Source organism: Solanum dulcamara, chromosome 11 (genome assembly GCF_947179165.1).
Source record: "Solanum dulcamara chromosome 11, daSolDulc1.2, whole genome shotgun sequence".
Taxonomy (NCBI): domain Eukaryota; kingdom Viridiplantae; phylum Streptophyta; class Magnoliopsida; order Solanales; family Solanaceae; genus Solanum; species Solanum dulcamara.
In genome coordinates, this window is record NC_077247.1 from 56,458,332 (window position 1) to 56,477,415 (window position 19,084).

At 32.7% G+C, this 19,084-nt stretch overlaps 3 protein-coding genes and 1 non-coding gene across 4 annotated transcripts; 3 read left to right on the forward strand and 1 right to left on the reverse strand.

The window, feature by feature from the left end:
* The first annotated feature begins 379 nt into the window (after nucleotides 1-379).
* On the forward strand, nucleotides 380-1,850 carry LOC129873758 (uncharacterized). Its single transcript, XM_055948929.1, has 4 exons — nucleotides 380-639; nucleotides 726-789; nucleotides 882-1,124; nucleotides 1,489-1,850. The coding sequence occupies exons 1-4, from the start codon at nucleotides 556-558 to the stop codon at nucleotides 1,593-1,595; spliced, it is 498 nt and encodes a 165-aa protein (XP_055804904.1). The 5' UTR covers nucleotides 380-555; the 3' UTR covers nucleotides 1,596-1,850.
* Nucleotides 1,851-4,700: 2,850 nt separating this feature from the next.
* On the forward strand, nucleotides 4,701-6,260 carry LOC129874700 (putative glycosyltransferase 7). Its single transcript, XM_055950027.1, has one exon. It carries the CDS (start codon nucleotides 4,871-4,873, stop codon nucleotides 6,200-6,202), a length of 1,332 nt encoding a protein of 443 aa, XP_055806002.1. The 5' UTR covers nucleotides 4,701-4,870; the 3' UTR covers nucleotides 6,203-6,260.
* Nucleotides 6,261-11,108: 4,848 nt separating this feature from the next.
* On the reverse strand, nucleotides 11,109-13,117 carry LOC129874660 (putative glycosyltransferase 7). Its single transcript, XM_055949978.1, has one exon. The coding sequence runs from the start codon at nucleotides 12,645-12,647 to the stop codon at nucleotides 11,280-11,282; it is 1,368 nt and encodes a 455-aa protein (XP_055805953.1). The 5' UTR covers nucleotides 12,648-13,117; the 3' UTR covers nucleotides 11,109-11,279.
* Nucleotides 13,118-18,996: 5,879 nt separating this feature from the next.
* TRNAT-AGU (transfer RNA threonine (anticodon AGU)) lies at nucleotides 18,997-19,070 on the forward strand. The gene has a single exon. It is a non-coding gene; the product is annotated as a tRNA-Thr (tRNA).
* The last annotated feature ends 14 nt before the right edge of the window (nucleotides 19,071-19,084 follow it).

Sequence of the window (19,084 nt, forward strand, 5' to 3'; positions counted from 1 at the left end):
GTTAGTCTTTTAACTTATGTCTCTCTCTTAATAAATACAATTTTTTTTGCAGGATATAAATATAAATATTGGTATCATAATAATACAATAATCCAGTGAAATCCCACAACATGGGGTCTGGAGAGGATAGAATGTACGCGACCTTACTCCTATCAAGGTAGGACGGCTGTTTCCTGGAGTTGGTATCATAATAATATATAAGTTATATTCGAGCATAACTTCAGTTTCGGTCAACCCATTTTGAAGGACAAAGGTTTCAATTTTATGAAAAGAAAGTCACTATTGGGATTATTCCAATATAGGAAGCATTTGAATTGGGATATAGAACTATTAAAAATGGTGTTGAAGTGATAAATATTTTTTTTATATTTAATTAGAAATTTTCGATTCAAATCCTGTTATGAAGTCCCCTCAGTTAGAAAGTATTTTATCCTTTGGTGCGGGACTTCTTTCATGTGAGAATTTAGATTTAGTCATGCTATATAACAAAGGAAACAAAATTGGTATTTATTATAAGTGAAGAACAAATGTGTGAAAACCAAATTTAGCAAAGGTATGAAGAGAGAAGAGAAACGGCAGAAGCTCCATGAAGGCCTCCTTAGGATGCTCTATCCTCCTCCACCATCACCTCCTTCCCAAGTAATTTTGCTCCATCGCATTAACCTTTTCTTTTTTCATAGTGCTTGACTCTAGTATTCCTTTATTACCGTACATTACAAATGTAGGAAGAAAATGATGACGAACCATTTGATATTCTCGGACAAAGCCTCAACCTGGATCAAATTCCAGGTTTTCTTGCTAACATGATTATAATTTTAATGTCTCTGCACTTTATTGATTGGCAAATATAGTTGAGGTAATTGGGTATTTATTATATGCAGATGAACTGGAAGAAGATTGGGGTTCTTCTTCCTCTGGCGAACAGGAGTCTGATCATGGACCTGAGAAGCTTACAAGGGCCCAGAGGAAGAGGATTCGACTAAAGAAGCTTAAGGAATCTGCCTCTCGCAGCCAGAATATAATTGGGCCGTTGTTACCTACTGAAGAGAGTGATGATAAGGGTGTAAATGTGAGTAAGACAGATGAGGAACCACAAGGTGTTCGAGAAAATGCCAATGAGACAGGTAGGCTTTGAGGAGTAGAATTTTTTTTTAGCAATAGCTGTAGTTTTCTTGTTACCTCCTTATATTTCGCTTTGAATATATCTTATATCTAGTGGAAGCAGGGGCGGAGCCAGAGGGGTGCAACCGTGCAAGGGGCCAATTGAAACCCCCCTTGGTTGAAAAATTACACCATGTAGATGGGGAGAACAATGATTTTCTTGCATATATATAAGTTGTTGAAATTTCCTTAACAAGAGGTTATTTTTAAAAAAATTCTGAGTGAAGTGTAAATAGGCTTTTACACCTGTTAGTGTAATTTAACCGTCTATGTATAGAACTTTTAGCCAGTGAAGTGCAGCAATAATTGTGCTTGTCCATTGTCCAGATGATGCAGAGTCTTGCTCGACACAAAACAAACGAAAACAAAGAAGAATGGCTAAACGGTTGGTTGGCGGCAGCTCAAAATCAACTGGGGATGGCAACAAGACTTGAAAGTTCCAATCCTTTGGTGGAGGGATTAAGAACTTGACTGACTGCCTAAAGAAGGTTCATTGCAACAGGCAGAAGTGAAAATTTTATCTGGAAAGAAGAAATCGGACTTGACATAACCACTGACAAGATTTTAATAGGTTGTGTTGCTGTATTTTCAAATTCAGAGCGAAGGTTTTTATTTTTGAACTGTCTGGTTCATGTTTGGGATACTTATATATAGCGCAAATGTTCACTTACTAGTAGTTGATTTAATAATTTGTTGTCTTGCAGTACTGTGAATTAAATTATATTCAATTGATTCATATTCTTTTGATGACATAAGCTTAATGAACGCTGGAGAACCCTTGTTTTAAGAACTTTTGGAGTTTGAAGAAAACATGGGAGTGGCCAAGTAGTAGTGAGTTGAGAATTATAAGGCCTCATGTTCAAAATGGTATTCGAGGCAAAATGCATCACAAGGATGAGAAACAGAAAAGAAGCATGGGTTTCAATATATGTAAGTATAAGAACTTTGTTAATCGTACTAATAATTACTCTATAAAGAAGGATTGGAAATTTTGATCCGCTGATCATGAGAACTTATCATGGATTTTATTTATGCACTCTTAGTCTGGGCTATTGAGCATCTATCTGGGCTGCGATGGAAGAACTTTGTCCATACAAAAACTTAATGGGACAGCCTTTTTGGTGGAAAGCCCACTTGTAAGATTTATGAGGCCGCAAGGAAGAATTGATCTTCACTGTTCCTTATCTGGTTTTTGGGTTTCCATCTTGTGGCCGCTATATTCATTGGAGCCCCATTAATTCAAATTCACTCCATGTAAGATTCATTTTTTCTATAAGGAATAAGCGCTATCTTTTCCATATCCAAAGACCAAAGCTTAAAACCAAAATTTTGTGATTAAAAGTGTAGAAATTTTGTCCATCTACCTCAACCCTTTTGTTGGTTCCTTATCTTTCCACCAAAGGAGCTACTGCCTACTGAAAATATTAATTTCGCTTAAATTCACACTAGTTCACATTTTAATTTCAAAATTAGCAAGTACGATGGTCAAACTTGTATTTACAAATACAGAAATTCGAAAATAGAATTTGATGCCCAAACAGGCCAAAAAAGCCCTGTTGGAGAATTTCAAGATTTCCATCAATCAAATCCAATTTTAAATAATAGTGGAATGATATGAATCATCTTTTTTCCTTTTATTTTAGTTTCAAATTGTTGAAAAATAGTAAATGCAAGACATGCCTTGCATATAATTTTTTATCGTAAAATCATAGTAAGCAATATGTATGTACACTCCATCGATTACACATTATTTGGCCTATACTGATCTATCATACCCTTAAGAAAGTTTTAATTTGAGATGTATTATATTAAATTAATTTTATTAATGATATTTTGAAAATCTAAATTTGATTATTAGTACTACTTTATGTAGTTATTTAATAGTATGAGAATAAAATAAGAAAAATTCTTTTTTGCTAAAATAAAATATTTATTTTAATATATTGACCAAGTAAAATAAAATGGGCAAAGCATATATAGTATAAATGATAAGCAAGTCCTTAAAGTTAGAGAGGAAGTCAACGCCAGGAATTCAGGATCTTAGCTTAGCGGAAGATATGGCTTAAACTACTGAGGCAGAGCCCTTTCTTTTTATTTTCTACTATAAGAATTAAGAAGTTTCCATTTAAGATTCTTTTTTCTTCTTATCCTCAATAATCAATGATCTCTATTACTTATCATTAGTCAATAAGAAAATCATATTCCAATTCTTGTTCCTTTGATCGATAGCCGCCGCAAGAAAAGTTGCACATTATTAAGGTCATAGATGCACTATTGATCATGTGGAAAGTGGAAACTCCCAATTTTTCAAATTATGAAGAAAAAATGTGAACAGTAAAGAACAATATTGTAGGTGAAAATTGTGAGAATAAAAAGAACACCAAACAGAGACAGTAATGTATCTACCGAGTTCTGTTACAAGGATAATAATAAAGAAAACACAAAACAGAGGAAAATATAATTATTTGGTTCCGTACAGAGGATTAGATCTTTTGATATTCTTAACTGCTTGAGACAGAGGCATATAATTTAAGAATTTATTAACAAAGGAAAATATGCATTATGTGCAAATGTATCAAAAGTGAAAATTTCCATCATTGAATAAATTAATAATTGAAATGAGTCTAAATATAATATTATGATAAAAAATAAATATTGATATAACTCAATACAAAAAATTAATTTCACATTCTATCATGTGTAAACGATCCAACAATTATCGCGGGATGATAAAAGTACCAGGAAAAATTAGTGTTCACATGATTTGCTTACTCACGTAATCTTTTATTTCTACGCAACAACACATTCGAAACTCACAAGAAAAATCATTTTTGAAGAAAAAAAGGTTGGCGTGAGAATCAAGTCTCCGTTTTCAATTTGCCCAATCCGAAGTCATGAAATGGAAGAATTTAGAAATTCTATAATGAACTAATTCCTCGCCCCAATACAAATTCATGTTGCACATGGAAACAGTCCCCAAATCTCAACCCCCTATAGATCGATTAAAAACTCCCACCTATCCTCTTCGCATTAAAATCTTCTTACTCTGCCCATTTTGTCAATATATTAATTTTTTATAAGCAAAGCAAATGAGGGAATTAATTACAGATCTTAGCTTCCTTGTAAGATGCAAGTAGCTAGGACCAACTTCATTATATTACTAAATATTATTCCGTCTCTTTGATTCTTCCATATTTTTATTTTCAGTGACTTTCCTTGCCCAACCCCCAAATTAAATGACCAATCAGATTCATCCAGCTTACTGATATATAATACTATCTCCGTCTCATATTAGATGTACATCTTATTAAAAATATGTGTCCCATATTACTTGATCACTTATTAAATTAAGATAAAATTAATTAATTTTTTATTATTATTTTATCCTTATAATTAATATGGCATTTTGAATATAAACAATTTTCAATACTAATTATTTTTATACTTTATGTATATTGCATTGATATAAATAAATAAAAATGATAAAAATTTTTATTAATAATTTCTCAAACACCGTATAAAATTAAAAATATCCATTTAATATAAGACGAAAGTACTGCTGCTCCAAATTGTTATTTCTTCTGCTAGTCATACACTTTAAAATTTCACAGAGAATTTAAAGCACCCATTGCATTCCTTGTGACTTGAAATCCTCTCACTCTCTCACATACCATATTTTCAGTATCTTTCCTTTTCATTTACACGGGCCATGGCCCATAACGTGTTTCGGGCCAAACAGCAATCGTCTTCTCCGAGAGACAAGTCTCTGTTCGCGGCGGCCATAATTGCGATTTTACTTGTGTGTGCTATTTGGTCATTTACTGATCCTTTTCCTAATTTATCAGGTTTGTTATACAATCAGAGTATTAGTTCGCCGGAATATTGCCCGCCGGGACGGGAAGCTGTTAACCGGAGCTCCGACCCACCGGAGAAAACATTCTACGATGAACCGGAACTCAGTTACACTATTAATAAGCCAATCAAAAATTGGGACGAGAAGAGAATCCAGTGGCTGAAGCTCCATCCTTCATTCGCCGGCGGAAGAGTTAACCGTGTGCTCCTCCTCACAGGATCACAGCCCACTCCATGCAAAAACCCTAGAGGTGATCATTTACTCTTAAGGTTTTTCAAAAACAAAGTTGATTACTGTAGAATCCATGGCTACGATATTTTCTACGGCAACACGTTTTTTCACCCTAAAATGCGTTCTTATTGGGCCAAAATACCGCTCGTTCGGGCCGCCATGCTGGCCCATCCTGAATCCGAGTGGGTTCTATGGATTGATTCGGATGCTATCTTCACTGACATGGATTTCAAAATCCCATTACACAAGTATAATGACTACAACTTCATCGTCCATGGCTGGCCTGATTTGATTTTTAAGAAGAAAAGCTGGGTCGCCATAAATGCTGGGATTTTTCTTATCCGAAACTGTCAATGGTCTATGGACTTCTTAGACGTTTGGGCCAATATGGGCCCGAAAAGCCCAGAATACAAGCAATGGGGTAAAATCTTACGGACAACTTTCAAGGACAAAACATTCCCGGAGTCCGACGATCAATCAGCACTGAGCTATTTAATACTGAAAGGAGAACAAAAATGGCGTAGCAAAATTCACGCAATTACAGATTACTCTCTACACGGGTACTGGCTAGGAATAGTAAGTAGATTTGACAAAATCACGGAGAATTACACGAAGATAGAGAGAGAAGTACCGAAGTTACGGAGGAGGCACGCGGAGGCGGTGAGCGACAGCTACGCGGCGGCATGGGAGCCGTTGTTGGCGGAGGGTGGTGACGGAAAGGGCGGATGGAGGCGGCCGTTCATTACGCACTTCACGGGGTGTCAGCCATGTAGTGGGGACCACGCGGCGGAGTATGTGGGTGATTCATGTTGGGTTGGAATGGAACGAGCGTTGAACTTTGCGGATAATCAGGTGCTACGTAATTTCGGATTCATGCATGATGATATCAAAAGCAATTCACCAGTCTCTCCCGTAAATTTCGATTTTCCAGCACAAGAGGTAGAAGAATTCGTGTGAAAAAATATAATTACCTCAGGTTTTTACTGTAGGATTGAAATGTGGTTACATGTGAATTTTGGATGTTTTTTAATTCACTACCCAATGTATTTGATGGTTATTGTAATAGCAACAAAGTTTTATATAATCCCTTACACAAAAACAATGGGACAAGTTTTATCTGAAGCAATTCATTATGGAGCTTTTTTACCCATCCTTTTTCTTATTTCATGGTAATTGTCATTTTTGATGTAAAATACAAGTGTCTTAATCCACCTTTGTAAGGCAACCAATAATTCAAAAGGCAAAACTCCTATATTTTAAGAATGTGGACAAGTGTGGACAATGCTTTCTGGGTCATCATTCAACCTATGATTTCCCAGTTCCAAACAAAAGATACATTTGACAAAAAATATAAAAAGAGCGGCTTGATTGACTGAGGATTGAGGAGGATAGGTCATTATATTTAATATAAACAGAAAATAATTAGACGAATTAGCAGCTTCCCTTAATCAGTGGCTTGTTTCAATTTACAGATTTGTCAAAATTGTCACGCCAAAATTGTGTGACAAAGCCTAGACCAAACTTCCACCAATCTTTATAACGAATTATTTTTTTCTATTTTGTTTGCTTGTGTTTGCTGTCTAAACCTAAATGTTTTTCCCCCTTTTTGAGTCCAACTTCACTCGTGCCTTTTCTGCCAATGTTTATTAGTCATGTTACTCTCTAGATAACAACTGAACGAAACTAAGGACCACAAATGTTTTGTCTGATTTAATCTTCGAAAAAGAAATTGATAATAGAGTTTCCAAGATATTAATTAATCTTTTTGAAGTGCAACTGATCTAATAAGTAATTTGATTGTATAAATATAGTTTAAATTCTTGGGATATTTTAACATAAAAAGTTAAAAAAAGATACTTGTACTTGAAGATTCGAGTTCGATCAATTTTCTTCTTCTTATGAGTGGGAACTGGAAAAAGAAAAGGGAAGCCTGTGGTGTCCGCCAGAAATTATTGACTGGTCTCGTCTATCAAAAGAGGAGCAATCCACATTTACACTTTGTTGGGAATGACTCAAGTCTCTCAACATGGGCCACAAAAGAACTAGGAGAATACCAACATACTTTTTAAGTATGAAACAACAAAAGAGCGAGTGAAGTGCTTACGAAGGATGTGGAGCAAAAATGCATAAAACAAAATATATATTCGTATCGTTCTGAAAGTAACGCATTCGAAAGAACCTAGACACATGTTTATAAAATAATGTTATTTGGACATGAGTTCATACAACAAACTTAAAACAGAAGAAAGGTCCACTCCATAATTTGTACAAATCAATCAGCTTGCTGTCTCTCTCTCTCTATCTACGACTTGTTCTTTTGTCACAAGAAATGGACTGAAAACATAATTGGGCTGCCTTTGCTACAGAGGGTTCAAATTCTTCGCCCAAGCCCAACTTTTAAAATTTGCATCATATTTTCATTTGGATTCTCTCATATTCTATTTACACATGAAAAGGACTGAAGACATAATTGGGCCTTGTGCTGGCAAACTTTCATCCAAGTCCGACTTACAACATTTGGTCATCCCCAAGTGTGGCAGTAGAGACCCACCCTCAAGAGTCATTTATTTCGTTAAGTAGGGATTAACAATGCAGTGATTGATAATTTAGGAATAAGTAATGTAGGTATTAGTAATATATGAATTATAATGCATAGATTATTTGTCATCCAATAATTTATACATTACAAATTAGTCTATGATGTATAATTTAAGGAAAAATTATCAAATTACACACCTTATATTCCTATATTTTCAATTATTTCCTGCCTTTTATAAAATTTCAAAAATCCCTCTTCTGATAATAGCATTGATACTGATACATCGCGATTTGATACATAAGTCCTTTTCATGATACATCGTTAGTTGATACAAATCAAACACAAAATGTATAGTAAAACATATGTTTTACTGCTATTTTATTGTGTTCATGATATATTATGGTGTTATAAGCTGATTCATAAGTTTTATTGATATTACAATGTTTGGTTTGTATCAACTAGCTATATATCATGAAAAAGACTTATGTATCAAATCGCGATGTATCAGCGTCATTCGTATATATCAGAAATCTGAAAAAAAGAGGGAATTCGATTAATTATCAAAAAATCAAAAAAAATTATAATTAGGCTTTTTCACTATGGGATTTAAATAAAATTTCCATAATATAAAGCAGTTGTTTATTTTCTTAAAAACTACATTACTGTTGTGAGAGTTGATTAGTTTTGTCATTTTAGAAGTTAATCCATGTGTTGTTAATACACTCATTTGCCATGCATAAATAATAAATCAATTTAATTATAACATATACACATATTATTTATGAAAAAAAGGTAAAAGCTAACAACCAAATATCATTTAACTTAATCTTGATTTAATTAAATTACCTCAAAACCAAGAAACAAAGGACAATTTTATGTGGAGATTATGACTCTTCCAACCCAAACCAAATGGCCCTTTAGTGGTTGGGCAGGCCCATTGTGCTACGAATGGGGTAATATCGCATCGTACACCACAAAAAATGATAACGGACTATTGCTTTTGTGCACTGTAATATTTTTTCTGGAACTATTTAATAACTAGATTTGTTTAAGGAGCTGTTGCCTTAAAATCATTTGCAAGATTTTTTTTTTTTTTTTTGGGTGTCATTTTATTTATTTTTTGCAATCCTTTTCCGAATAACTTCACTTCGGTGGAATATTTTTTGATTTTTTTTTAATTAACCTAGCACGAGGTTGTTTTTGATTTTGTGTAAGCTTATTTTTGATGTCTTTAATTATGTATGGATAAAACTATAACCTATGGCTAAATAACGTACTCGCAATTGTTACATATTATTGTATTTATGTTTGCTTCATCACATATATCCCAATGTTTGATTAGATCGAGCTTGATTATTTCAAGTTTATTACTAGTAAGAAAATTGTGAGAGGATATGCATTATTATTCAATAATGAGTCAATTTTCCCTCTGATAATTTTTATTTTATTTCATAAGGTTTCTGGTCCCCTCACCCCTCACCCACATCGTATAATCGTAACCAATAATTATGAATTAACAAATTTAATCAGCACATCTGGTGCTGCTCATCCAAATTTAGTATTACACAATAAAATTGCTCATCATGATCAAGTTGGTTGTTACGTTTCTAAGCAGAATACCACATGCGACCTTGTGAATATGTTCTTCACCAATACAAGTTGCTTTCAACCCTATCAATTATTTTTCTCACACGTGCCATTACCTCTGCCCGTTTAAGTGTTTTTCCTTCCACTTTTTTTTTTATATAAAAAAAATTACTCTCTGAAACGTATTGAGAATTATCCATTAATTCATAGATATACGTTGATTTATAAAAATGGAACCCATATCCCAGTGTTCTTTTTTGGGAGAGGAAGAGGGGGAATCAGTGGGAATCGAATCTCCATCACTAGAGCCAACTGTGCTACACCATGCTATTGCGTTTGAATTCAGTTTTGAAAGAAATAAAAAGATGTTGGTTACATTGGTTTTAGATTCTGAGGAGGAGGAAATGGATTACTTTCTTATAATGATTGATGAGTGTTATTCTACCGTTGAATCCTATCTCAACCAAAATTGTACTATTTTTTGGGTTTTAAAGTACATCAATTTAACTTGTGTGTAATCAAATAGGATATTGTTTAAATGAATTGGAGGAAGACATAAATTATATATATATATATATATCTTGTTTTTTATATAGGGAATTCTTGATTGAAAACACTTGTTCATTTGTCGTTTACTCATATTATATTTAATAATTTTGAGCCTCTTTTGTTTCTTTGATACTGAACACTAATAAGAATCAAAAGTGCCAACAGACAGAGCGAGTCTTCTATCCAACAAACAACACATAACCATGCCGGATCTCAGTAAAGGATTCGTTTTCCAGACATAAGGATTTCTCTATCTTCATTATTAAAAAGAAAAAACGTTTTTGGTTCCGTCCGGCCTGTTGCTTTATTGAATAATATAAGCTTTTAGTCGTATTCAAAATGAACATAAGACGAATACGTCATTATTTAATAAGAAAATTATGTAAAGTAGAAGGTATCACTATATGTCAATTTCATCAGGACTCAGCTCTACCGAGCGACTTCATCGTGACACAAATTTAAATTAATCGAATTTCATGACGAATATCTCATCATGAATATCTGACACTACTTAACATCGCTCGTAAATTCTTCAATCACAATCAGGAGCGAATTTATGTACGTAGGAGGGGGTGCCACGCCACTATCAGGTCTCGGTTGAAAATCTATGTATACTTTTCCATATATTTATACGAAAAATATAAATATTAAACACCCCTTGAAATAATAAGTTTTGTGGTGCCATTAGTTAAACTCAGATTTAACACCATAAGAGTGCAAGTTTGAGCTTTGTTGTGGACATCGTTAGCTAATTTATTGTAGAATGAATTGTCAACAAGTAGATTAAAACCATAAACCTTTTCTGAGTAAAATCTTAACTAAACCAACATAACAAATCTAAATTTTGTATTGCAAATTTGCAAATTAATATTAAGTATTATCTTTCTCTACGCTAGAATTTTTACCATAGGTTATTATTCAAAACTACTTGACACCCAGAAATTCAAAATCTAGTAAATTTATCATAGGTTATTATTCAAAATTACTTGACACACAGAAATTCAAAATTCTAGATTCGCTCGCAATGTGTCGATTTCATGATCAGATCCATGTTACCAAACACAGTACTTCTAATTCTAAATAGAACCACATGTGACTATGTTCTTTATCAATGCAAGTTAATTTCAACCCTTGCATTTGTCTCCTTGAAATTACACCCATGATACACCGTTTTAATGGTGTAAATTTCTTTAAGTGGTCACTCTATGTAAGTTAAACTCCATATTACAACTAGCTCAATATTATAACATTGCATTTTGCACCATAAAAATAGGAAGTAAAACGAAAAGAGACTACAAAATAAGTACATATATCTGTATATATAGAAGTTAAAATAAAGAAAAAACTGTAAGAAACCTATTATGCAGGAAAGTTAAAAGGAACAGGAAAAACAGAGGAAGAATCAAGCAGATCCTTATGCATATACCCATACTTCCTGAGCACCTGATTATCAGCAAAATTCAAAGCCTTCTGCATAGCATCAAAACAAGTCTCACCAGAATACATCTGATTGTGGTCTCCACTACATGGCTGACACCCTGTGAAATGTGTGATGAACGGTCTTCTCCAACTGTACCTTCCATACCCAGCTTCCTTAAGGTGTTCTTCCCACACCATAGCATAATTCTCACTCACCCTCTCTGCGTGTCTCCTTCTTAACCTAGCTTCTCCTTTCTCTATCCCTAAATATTTGTCGGTGATGTTGTCTAATGTTCCGACGATTTCCACCCAATACCCCTCGAAGTAATACTGACCTTCTACGTATATTTTATTACCCCATTTTTCCTTTTCCTTCAACAGTAAATATGCTAGACCTGATTGATCATCCGATTCCTGGAAAATCTTGTCTTTGAAAGTGGTACGTAAAATTTCACCCCATTTATCGTACTCCAGTGACTGTGGACCCATTTTGGCCCAAGCTTCCATCAAGTCCATCGACCATTGACAGTTCCGGATCAAGAAAACTCCGGCATTGATGCTTGTCCAGCTTTGTTGTTCGTATATTAACTTTTCCCAACCATGAACTACGAAATTATGGTCTTTGTAACGATCCAATGGAAGTTTGAAGTCCATGTCGGTGAAGGCAGCATCTGAGTCGACCCACCAGATCCACTCAGTTTCAGGATGAGCTATCATGGCAGCTTTAACCGCCGGCATTTTGGCCCAAAATGACCACATCTTAGGCTGGAGTAAAATATTGTTGTAAAAAATATCGTACCCGTGGATTCGGCAGTAGTCTACTTTGTTCTTGAAGAACCTCAGCAGCAAATGGTCGCCGATGGGGTTCTTACACGGCGTCGACTGTGAACCGGTAACCATCAGAATCCGTTCCTCTACTCCGGGGATGAAAGATGGATGCAGGTTCAGCCATTGCCTTCGCTTCTCGTCCCAGTTCTCAATCGGCTTCTCCATAGTGTAGCTCAAATTCGGGTTGTCATAGAAAGTCGGGTCGGTCGGGTCGTACCGTAAGTTGAAGCCCATTGTAACCTGGTCCACCGGAGTCTCCAAAGTGGACTTCTGGCCGGCGGAAGTAGGTAAGAAACTGGGTTCGGCGTTTGGACTAGTGCTCATGAAGGACCAAAAGGCCCAGACCACTAGCAAAGCCACAATACTTCCACCAGCAAAGAGAAATCCATCAGAGAAAATAGAAGAAATTTTGCTCCTACAATTTTGCTTAGCCATTGATGTGTAAGAGGTATGGTTTTGGGGCAACTTAGGAGTTACCATTTTATGAGGGAAGGCATACGTTACCCAGGCAAGCTGGCTTTTCGTCTAGTAGCAATTAGAGAGATGTCACCATCTACTGGACATTGTACTGGAAGGAGTGTCCAGCTTTGGTTCTGTGTTAAGAAGAGAGTTAGAACAGCAATTTTGGCAGTAACTAAGAAAGCATACAAATTCCGTTGAAATGTAGATATATAGGAAAATGGGAATTTGGTGACGATAGAAAGTAGATATGGAGATGAGGAAAATGTATGTCGGTGAAGTGTAGTGACTAAAAACAATGGATGAAGCAAGTGTTCATAACCTCACTAAACTTGCTGTTTTGTGGCGCAATTGACTGGACTTCAATCGGTTTGGTGCGGCTTTTAATGGGGTTTTCTTGCTTTCTAGTGCGTAACACAAAAATACGCTCGACTTTTGGGGCCCAAATGTGGTGTTTCTGTTGTTTGAGGTGCTAAAGAGGTGAAGTGGGACACGTGGAATATGTACCGACACAGGCTTTTTTCTTTTTTGAATTTCCAATTTATTTTATCACTCCCTCTTTCTCATATAACTTATCCATTTTCAAATACAATTCTATTTATTGTCTTGTTGTTACAAGAGTATTAAAATCAATAATTGAAACTTCTTATAATTTTCTTTAAAAAGTAAATTAGAAAATTAATCAATTTAATCATGATTTTTTTTAATAAATTGACAATTAATTTAAAATATATAATTTTAGTAATGTGTACCAGTAATATCGAAGAGAGCCCTGAGGGATATGGTCGACAGTAATGCTAATGCGTCCGGGGTAATTGAAAGTCTGCCGTTTATTCTGAGTAATTGTCGGCTTTTGTCACAAATCAAGTCTACGAAAATCTTATTGCTACTTTAGATTCCAACTTTAATCACTTTTTTCTAATCGTAATGATGATAATAGCCACAGCGATTAGGGAAGAACATTTTTCCCCCATAGATTATGGAGTTTTAACCGTTTTATTTTTCCCTTTTCTTCCCAAGAGTGGTAATTTTAATGGATTATAATAGATTTCACTTGAGCTGAGGGCTTTTTAAAAACATCTATATATTCATAAAAAAATAATATATATTTATCTATATTTTATTCTTTTCAGGTTCTATTTATATATTATTATTGTTGTATTATAATTGATTTAAATTTCTTCCACTTTCCACCTAGTTATTTGATATCTAATTGGCTTCATTAATTCATAGACTATAATCCCCTAGTTGAATCTCACAGAGTAACGTGGCAGAAGCACATTCATCCTCTTTCATTAGTTCAACCCCTAATCTTGAACTTCTTCCGCAGCTAGATTCCCATCATTTCACCTACCAGGAATTTAATTAAGAGTATATAAAAAAAAATCTCAAATATATTATGAATGTGATTTTTGTATATCATATAATTTTTTGTCGAAGACGTCACCAGACCACCCTTTGGCAAAGGCGGCTCTGCCTATGCCACTAATCACATCTTATCTCTCACTTCAAACAAAATTTGATATATTACTTCGTTTATTGTTTTATTAGCTTCTTTTTACCAGCGCCTTACGTAGGAGTATGTTTCATGTTTCAAATCCAAATTAAGGATGAGAGTTCAGGCGTGGATCGACGAAAAAACTAACTAGTTTACGATGAATTTCAACAATGTTTACATCAACTATCTTTGATATTTGCGGTATATTCATTATTCTTCTTCACTTATCTTCATGTACATTAAAAAAAAGGGCAGTCCGGTGCACTAAGGCTCCCGCTATGCGCAGTTACTCCTAGGCTGTTTCATGTACATTAAACAAATTATAAAAGCACTTACCAAAAATTTAGTGATTTCCATGGGTGACGAGATTGGGTAAATTAGGCAAAACAATCTATGTTGCAAATATGTCCAAAGGGTGAGGAGGGTTAATTAAAGCAAAAAGGATCTGATATGTTATTCAATTTTTTGATTTAGAATTCATATATCCCTCGTTATAAAAGTGACTTATATATACCCTTACTATTACACTAATAGCTCATGTATACCATTTTCCTCTAATGGGAGTGAGAAATCAATTTTAAATGTAGTTTCTAAAAAACAATTATTAATACTTTTTTGTGTATGGGGTATATTTTATACTTTTCAAACGTATGTTTTTATTCGCTTTTGATTCAATGAGATTAATTATTTTGATGGTCATATTTATTTTTCACAAACTTTCTGGTAAAATTTATCATATATGCCTCAATTGTTTTTATAGATACATAAAATAAATTGAAATATGTTCAAAAAATAATTATTTTTTTTAAAAAAAATCCTACTTTTTTCTCTTTTCCCATTCACACATTTTTTCCTCATACTCTTATATTAAAGAATAAAAGGAAAAAATAAGAATAAGAATAAGAAACTTAAATAATGATAATCAAAGAAAACAAAAAACATTATGAGCCCGTTTGGATGAGCTTAAAAAAAGTAACTTTTATGTATGAAGTGCTTTTAGAACTTTGAAGTGTCGAAAATTATTTTTATAAATAAGCATTTGAGTGTTTGGATAAAAGTGCTTATGTTGAAAATAAGTGTTTGAATTTTAGGGTTAAAAGAATAAAAAAAATAGTTTGGGAATTTAGTTAAAATATAAGGGATATAAAAGTAATTTTTATGGTCAAACAAAATGGTTTTAAGCACTTAGAAAAAAAAAGTTAGAAATCCTAACTTTTCATTTTTGACTGACTTTAAGAACTTTATAACTTAAAGTTAGCATTAGACAAATACGTCCAAAAGCTAAAAAAGGACTTATAAGTTGGTTTGACTAACTTAAAGCTAATCTAAACGGGCTCTATGTGTGAAAAGAATCATATATACCCCTACATGATTTTTAAAAAAATTTAAAAATCAAAAAAATAAATTAAAAATTATTTTTTTCCACTTCCGTTAGATAAAAGGTTTATGTGAGCTACTTTTATAACGGTAGAGATATATGTGAGCCATTTTGTAACAGTAAAAATATATGCGAGCCCCTTTTTTTTCCTTAATTAAATATACAGTTGTTTCTATGAACTTATCGTGTGATAATTACGGTCCTAAACTTTAATTCTCGTCAATTAAATTATAAAACATGTACAAAATATATAAGTTATAAGTACATATTTTTACTAAATATATAGAAGTATAATATATGTACATTATCAATATATATATCTTAGGTATATTTTAATGGGTGTTTGAATTGACTTATTTTATGTAGTTTTTGGCTTTAAACTTTTTTTATTATTATTTTTGAAAGTATTTGAGAAATACAAAAAGTGCTTTGAAGCACCTAATTTCATTCTAAAAAAGTATTTGAGAAATACAAAAGGTGTTTTGAAGCACCTAATTTCATGCTTAAAAAATACATAAATAAGCTAAAAGCCAAAAAAATGAATATGACGGATTTATAACTTTTAACTTTTAGTTTAAACATTACTTTAAAACAAACAATCCAAACACCTCCTAAGCATTTCTTATGTTGTGTCATAAACTAGTTGATTGACTTTTATATATTCATAACTTTCCCACTTATAATTGTATCACCTGTGACCATAAAATAAGTACTACTCCACAGATTTGACTCTCCTTCATTACACAATTCCCTCATTTCCTTAAGTACACTTCTAGATAAAAGATATCTTTTATTTAATTTTTAAAGGTCATGATTATATATTACATTAACAACTATTATAATCATAGTTAAGTCAACAAATTTTAGAAAACTATTCTCCAAATTTGGTAAGAACAAGATGTTCCCCATAAATTTTAATATCCATCAATATCATTACTTTCTTCTTATATTTTTTTATTTAAATAAAGATATTTATGTGAGAATCAACTAAATAATTTTTTGTGCCAATAAACTTTATTCTTGACATATTATGTTGAGAAACAAAAAATTAAAGAAGGTGAAGAATTATCAATATTAACAAAAATCATAAAATAAAAAGAAACAGGAAATAAAAATAAAAAAATAAAAAGAAGAGAGGTTATGAAGATTACAAATGTGAAATATCAAAATTCTAAAGATGAGGAGAAAGTGTGGCTTTATGTTTGAAGGAGAAAAAAAAACAAGAAACATGTATATGTTTTTAAAAAATACTCTTTTATCTTCTTCTTTTTTTGTGAATTTGGAAAACAATATTTTAAAGTCAAAATATTTTTGAAGACCATTATTTATCACGCTAAATAAAAATATTGCTAGATACATGTTCTATATTTTAATATAAAAATATAAGATGAAATTAATGAATAAGTATCAAATATGTGGAGAATATCTTATTTTTATCACATTTGGAGAGTAGTTTTCCATAATTTGTTAACTTTACTATAGTTATAATATTGGTTAATATAATATAATCTTGACCTTTAAAAATTAAATAAGACACTTATTTTTTTATTTAGAAGTGTACTTGATAAAATGGAAGAAAAGTGCATAATGTGATTTCTTATATTGTGTTTCGATATGAGAGGAAACTCAAAGGCCTACCTCTTCATTTCCGCCCTCCGTTTAATTTTCCATGTGATTTCTTATATTGTGTCAGAAATTTCCCCCACAATTTTTTTTCTTCTTTCTTTTAAAAAAAATTGTTCATCCAATGTACTATAACTTCGAGTATTCTGTTACATTAATATCCACAGAATTGAACGATCAGTTTTTAAGAGGTGAGTGGTTCGGCAGATGTATGGCCCTTTTCCTTATAAAAAAATTAATACAACGGTTTGACGGTTCGTTATATATTGGGCTGATTATTTGAAAGAAATTTTGAATACGAGCTTAAGAGGTTTGAAAAAATCTTTTTAATTAATTTTTTAAGTGAACATTTGCCACTCACAATTTTCTTTAAAAAAATTAAGTTAAATACATGTTCAAATACTTTTCTTAAAACTTTTCTTTTTGAGTATCTCTTTTTTTATACCTACGTGTCTATCTTAATTTTAGCTAGACTTGGTTCATCACGTGGTAGTATGTTAGGCACTAGTGCATTGTAGGGGTGTTCATGGTTCGGTTTGGGTCGGTTATTGATTAAAACCATAACCAAACCAATTTAATTGGTTATTAAATATCTAAAACCATAACCAAACCAAGTAAAATAATAACCACGGGTTTGGTTATTGTCGGTTTGGTTCGGTTTGGTTTGGTTATTCGGTTTATGACTAGCCGAGACAATTCAAATATTCTCTCTCTACATTCTTCAAATTCTTACGAAGCTCTTTTTTCCTCACGGCCTACAGAGGTTCGAAACATAAAAGGAAACAACTTAAACATTCGAAACAAAAAAGAAAACAACTTAAAATCAATTTAAAATTTGAAAAATTTCTTACAAACCTTCTCAAAATTTGACAATCTTATACTGGGGGTTGAGGAGTTAAGCTTGCTCTTGAGCCTTCACTGTTAGTTTATGACTGTGAGTTTGTGATTTTGTGAGAAACCAACGTGAGAGGAACAGAAATGTAAAAGGAAAACAGATACTAGGATTTTAAAGTTTTAACTTTTACCTTATGTTGCTATCTGCTGCTTAAGTGCTTAGTGCTTATTAGGAATTTAGGATTTAGAATTGAGGATTTAGAATTGAGGATTTAGAATTGGGCTTGAGAGTTGGGCCAATGGACTTGGATTGTTGGACTTGGACTGTTGTTTAGTATTTATTAAAATTTATAATTGGGTTTGAGAGTTGGGCTTGGATTGTTGGGCCTTAAAAATAAGTAGATTAATATTAAATTAATAATTAAAAGGAATAAAATATCTTTAATTATTTATGAAAAACTAATATTATACATATAAATAATTATAAATTTTATGTATATAATTATCGGTTTGGTTCGATTATTTATTCGGTTATTTTTTCCTATAACCATAACCAAACCAAATATTATCGGTTATTCAAATTTAAAACCAAACCAAACCAAACCAAACCAAATGTCGGTTTTTTTATTCGGTTTGGTTAAATTTTCGGTTTGGTTTTGGTTTTAACCAAAACTGTGAACAGCCCTAGTGCATTGTGTCCCACCTGACCGTTCTAGTTAGACAAAACAAAAGAACAAGATTTTTTCTTTCATAAAAATAATCAAATTGAAAATAATATATGATATTTTTAGATCTTTTATATCTATAAATAAATATCTCTGGTAAAAAAATAAAAAAAGACATAAAATTAAAAGTTTATAAAAAAAATACAAAATCAAATCTCCCGTTTCTTTGTGATTTTCAGTTAAGATATTTCTTGGCATAGAACCATTCTTTGTGAATGGTACCTTCCAGTAAGCAGGTCTCTTCAGGCACTCCCAAAAGAAAAGAGAAACTAGTCTTGAGAACATGAGTAACTAATGAAACCAAGACATCAAGCTCTCGTAGCTCAGTTGGTTAGAGCACCCGTTTAGTAAGCGGGAGGTCTTGAGTTCGACTCTCAACGAGAGCAGATCAATAATCATC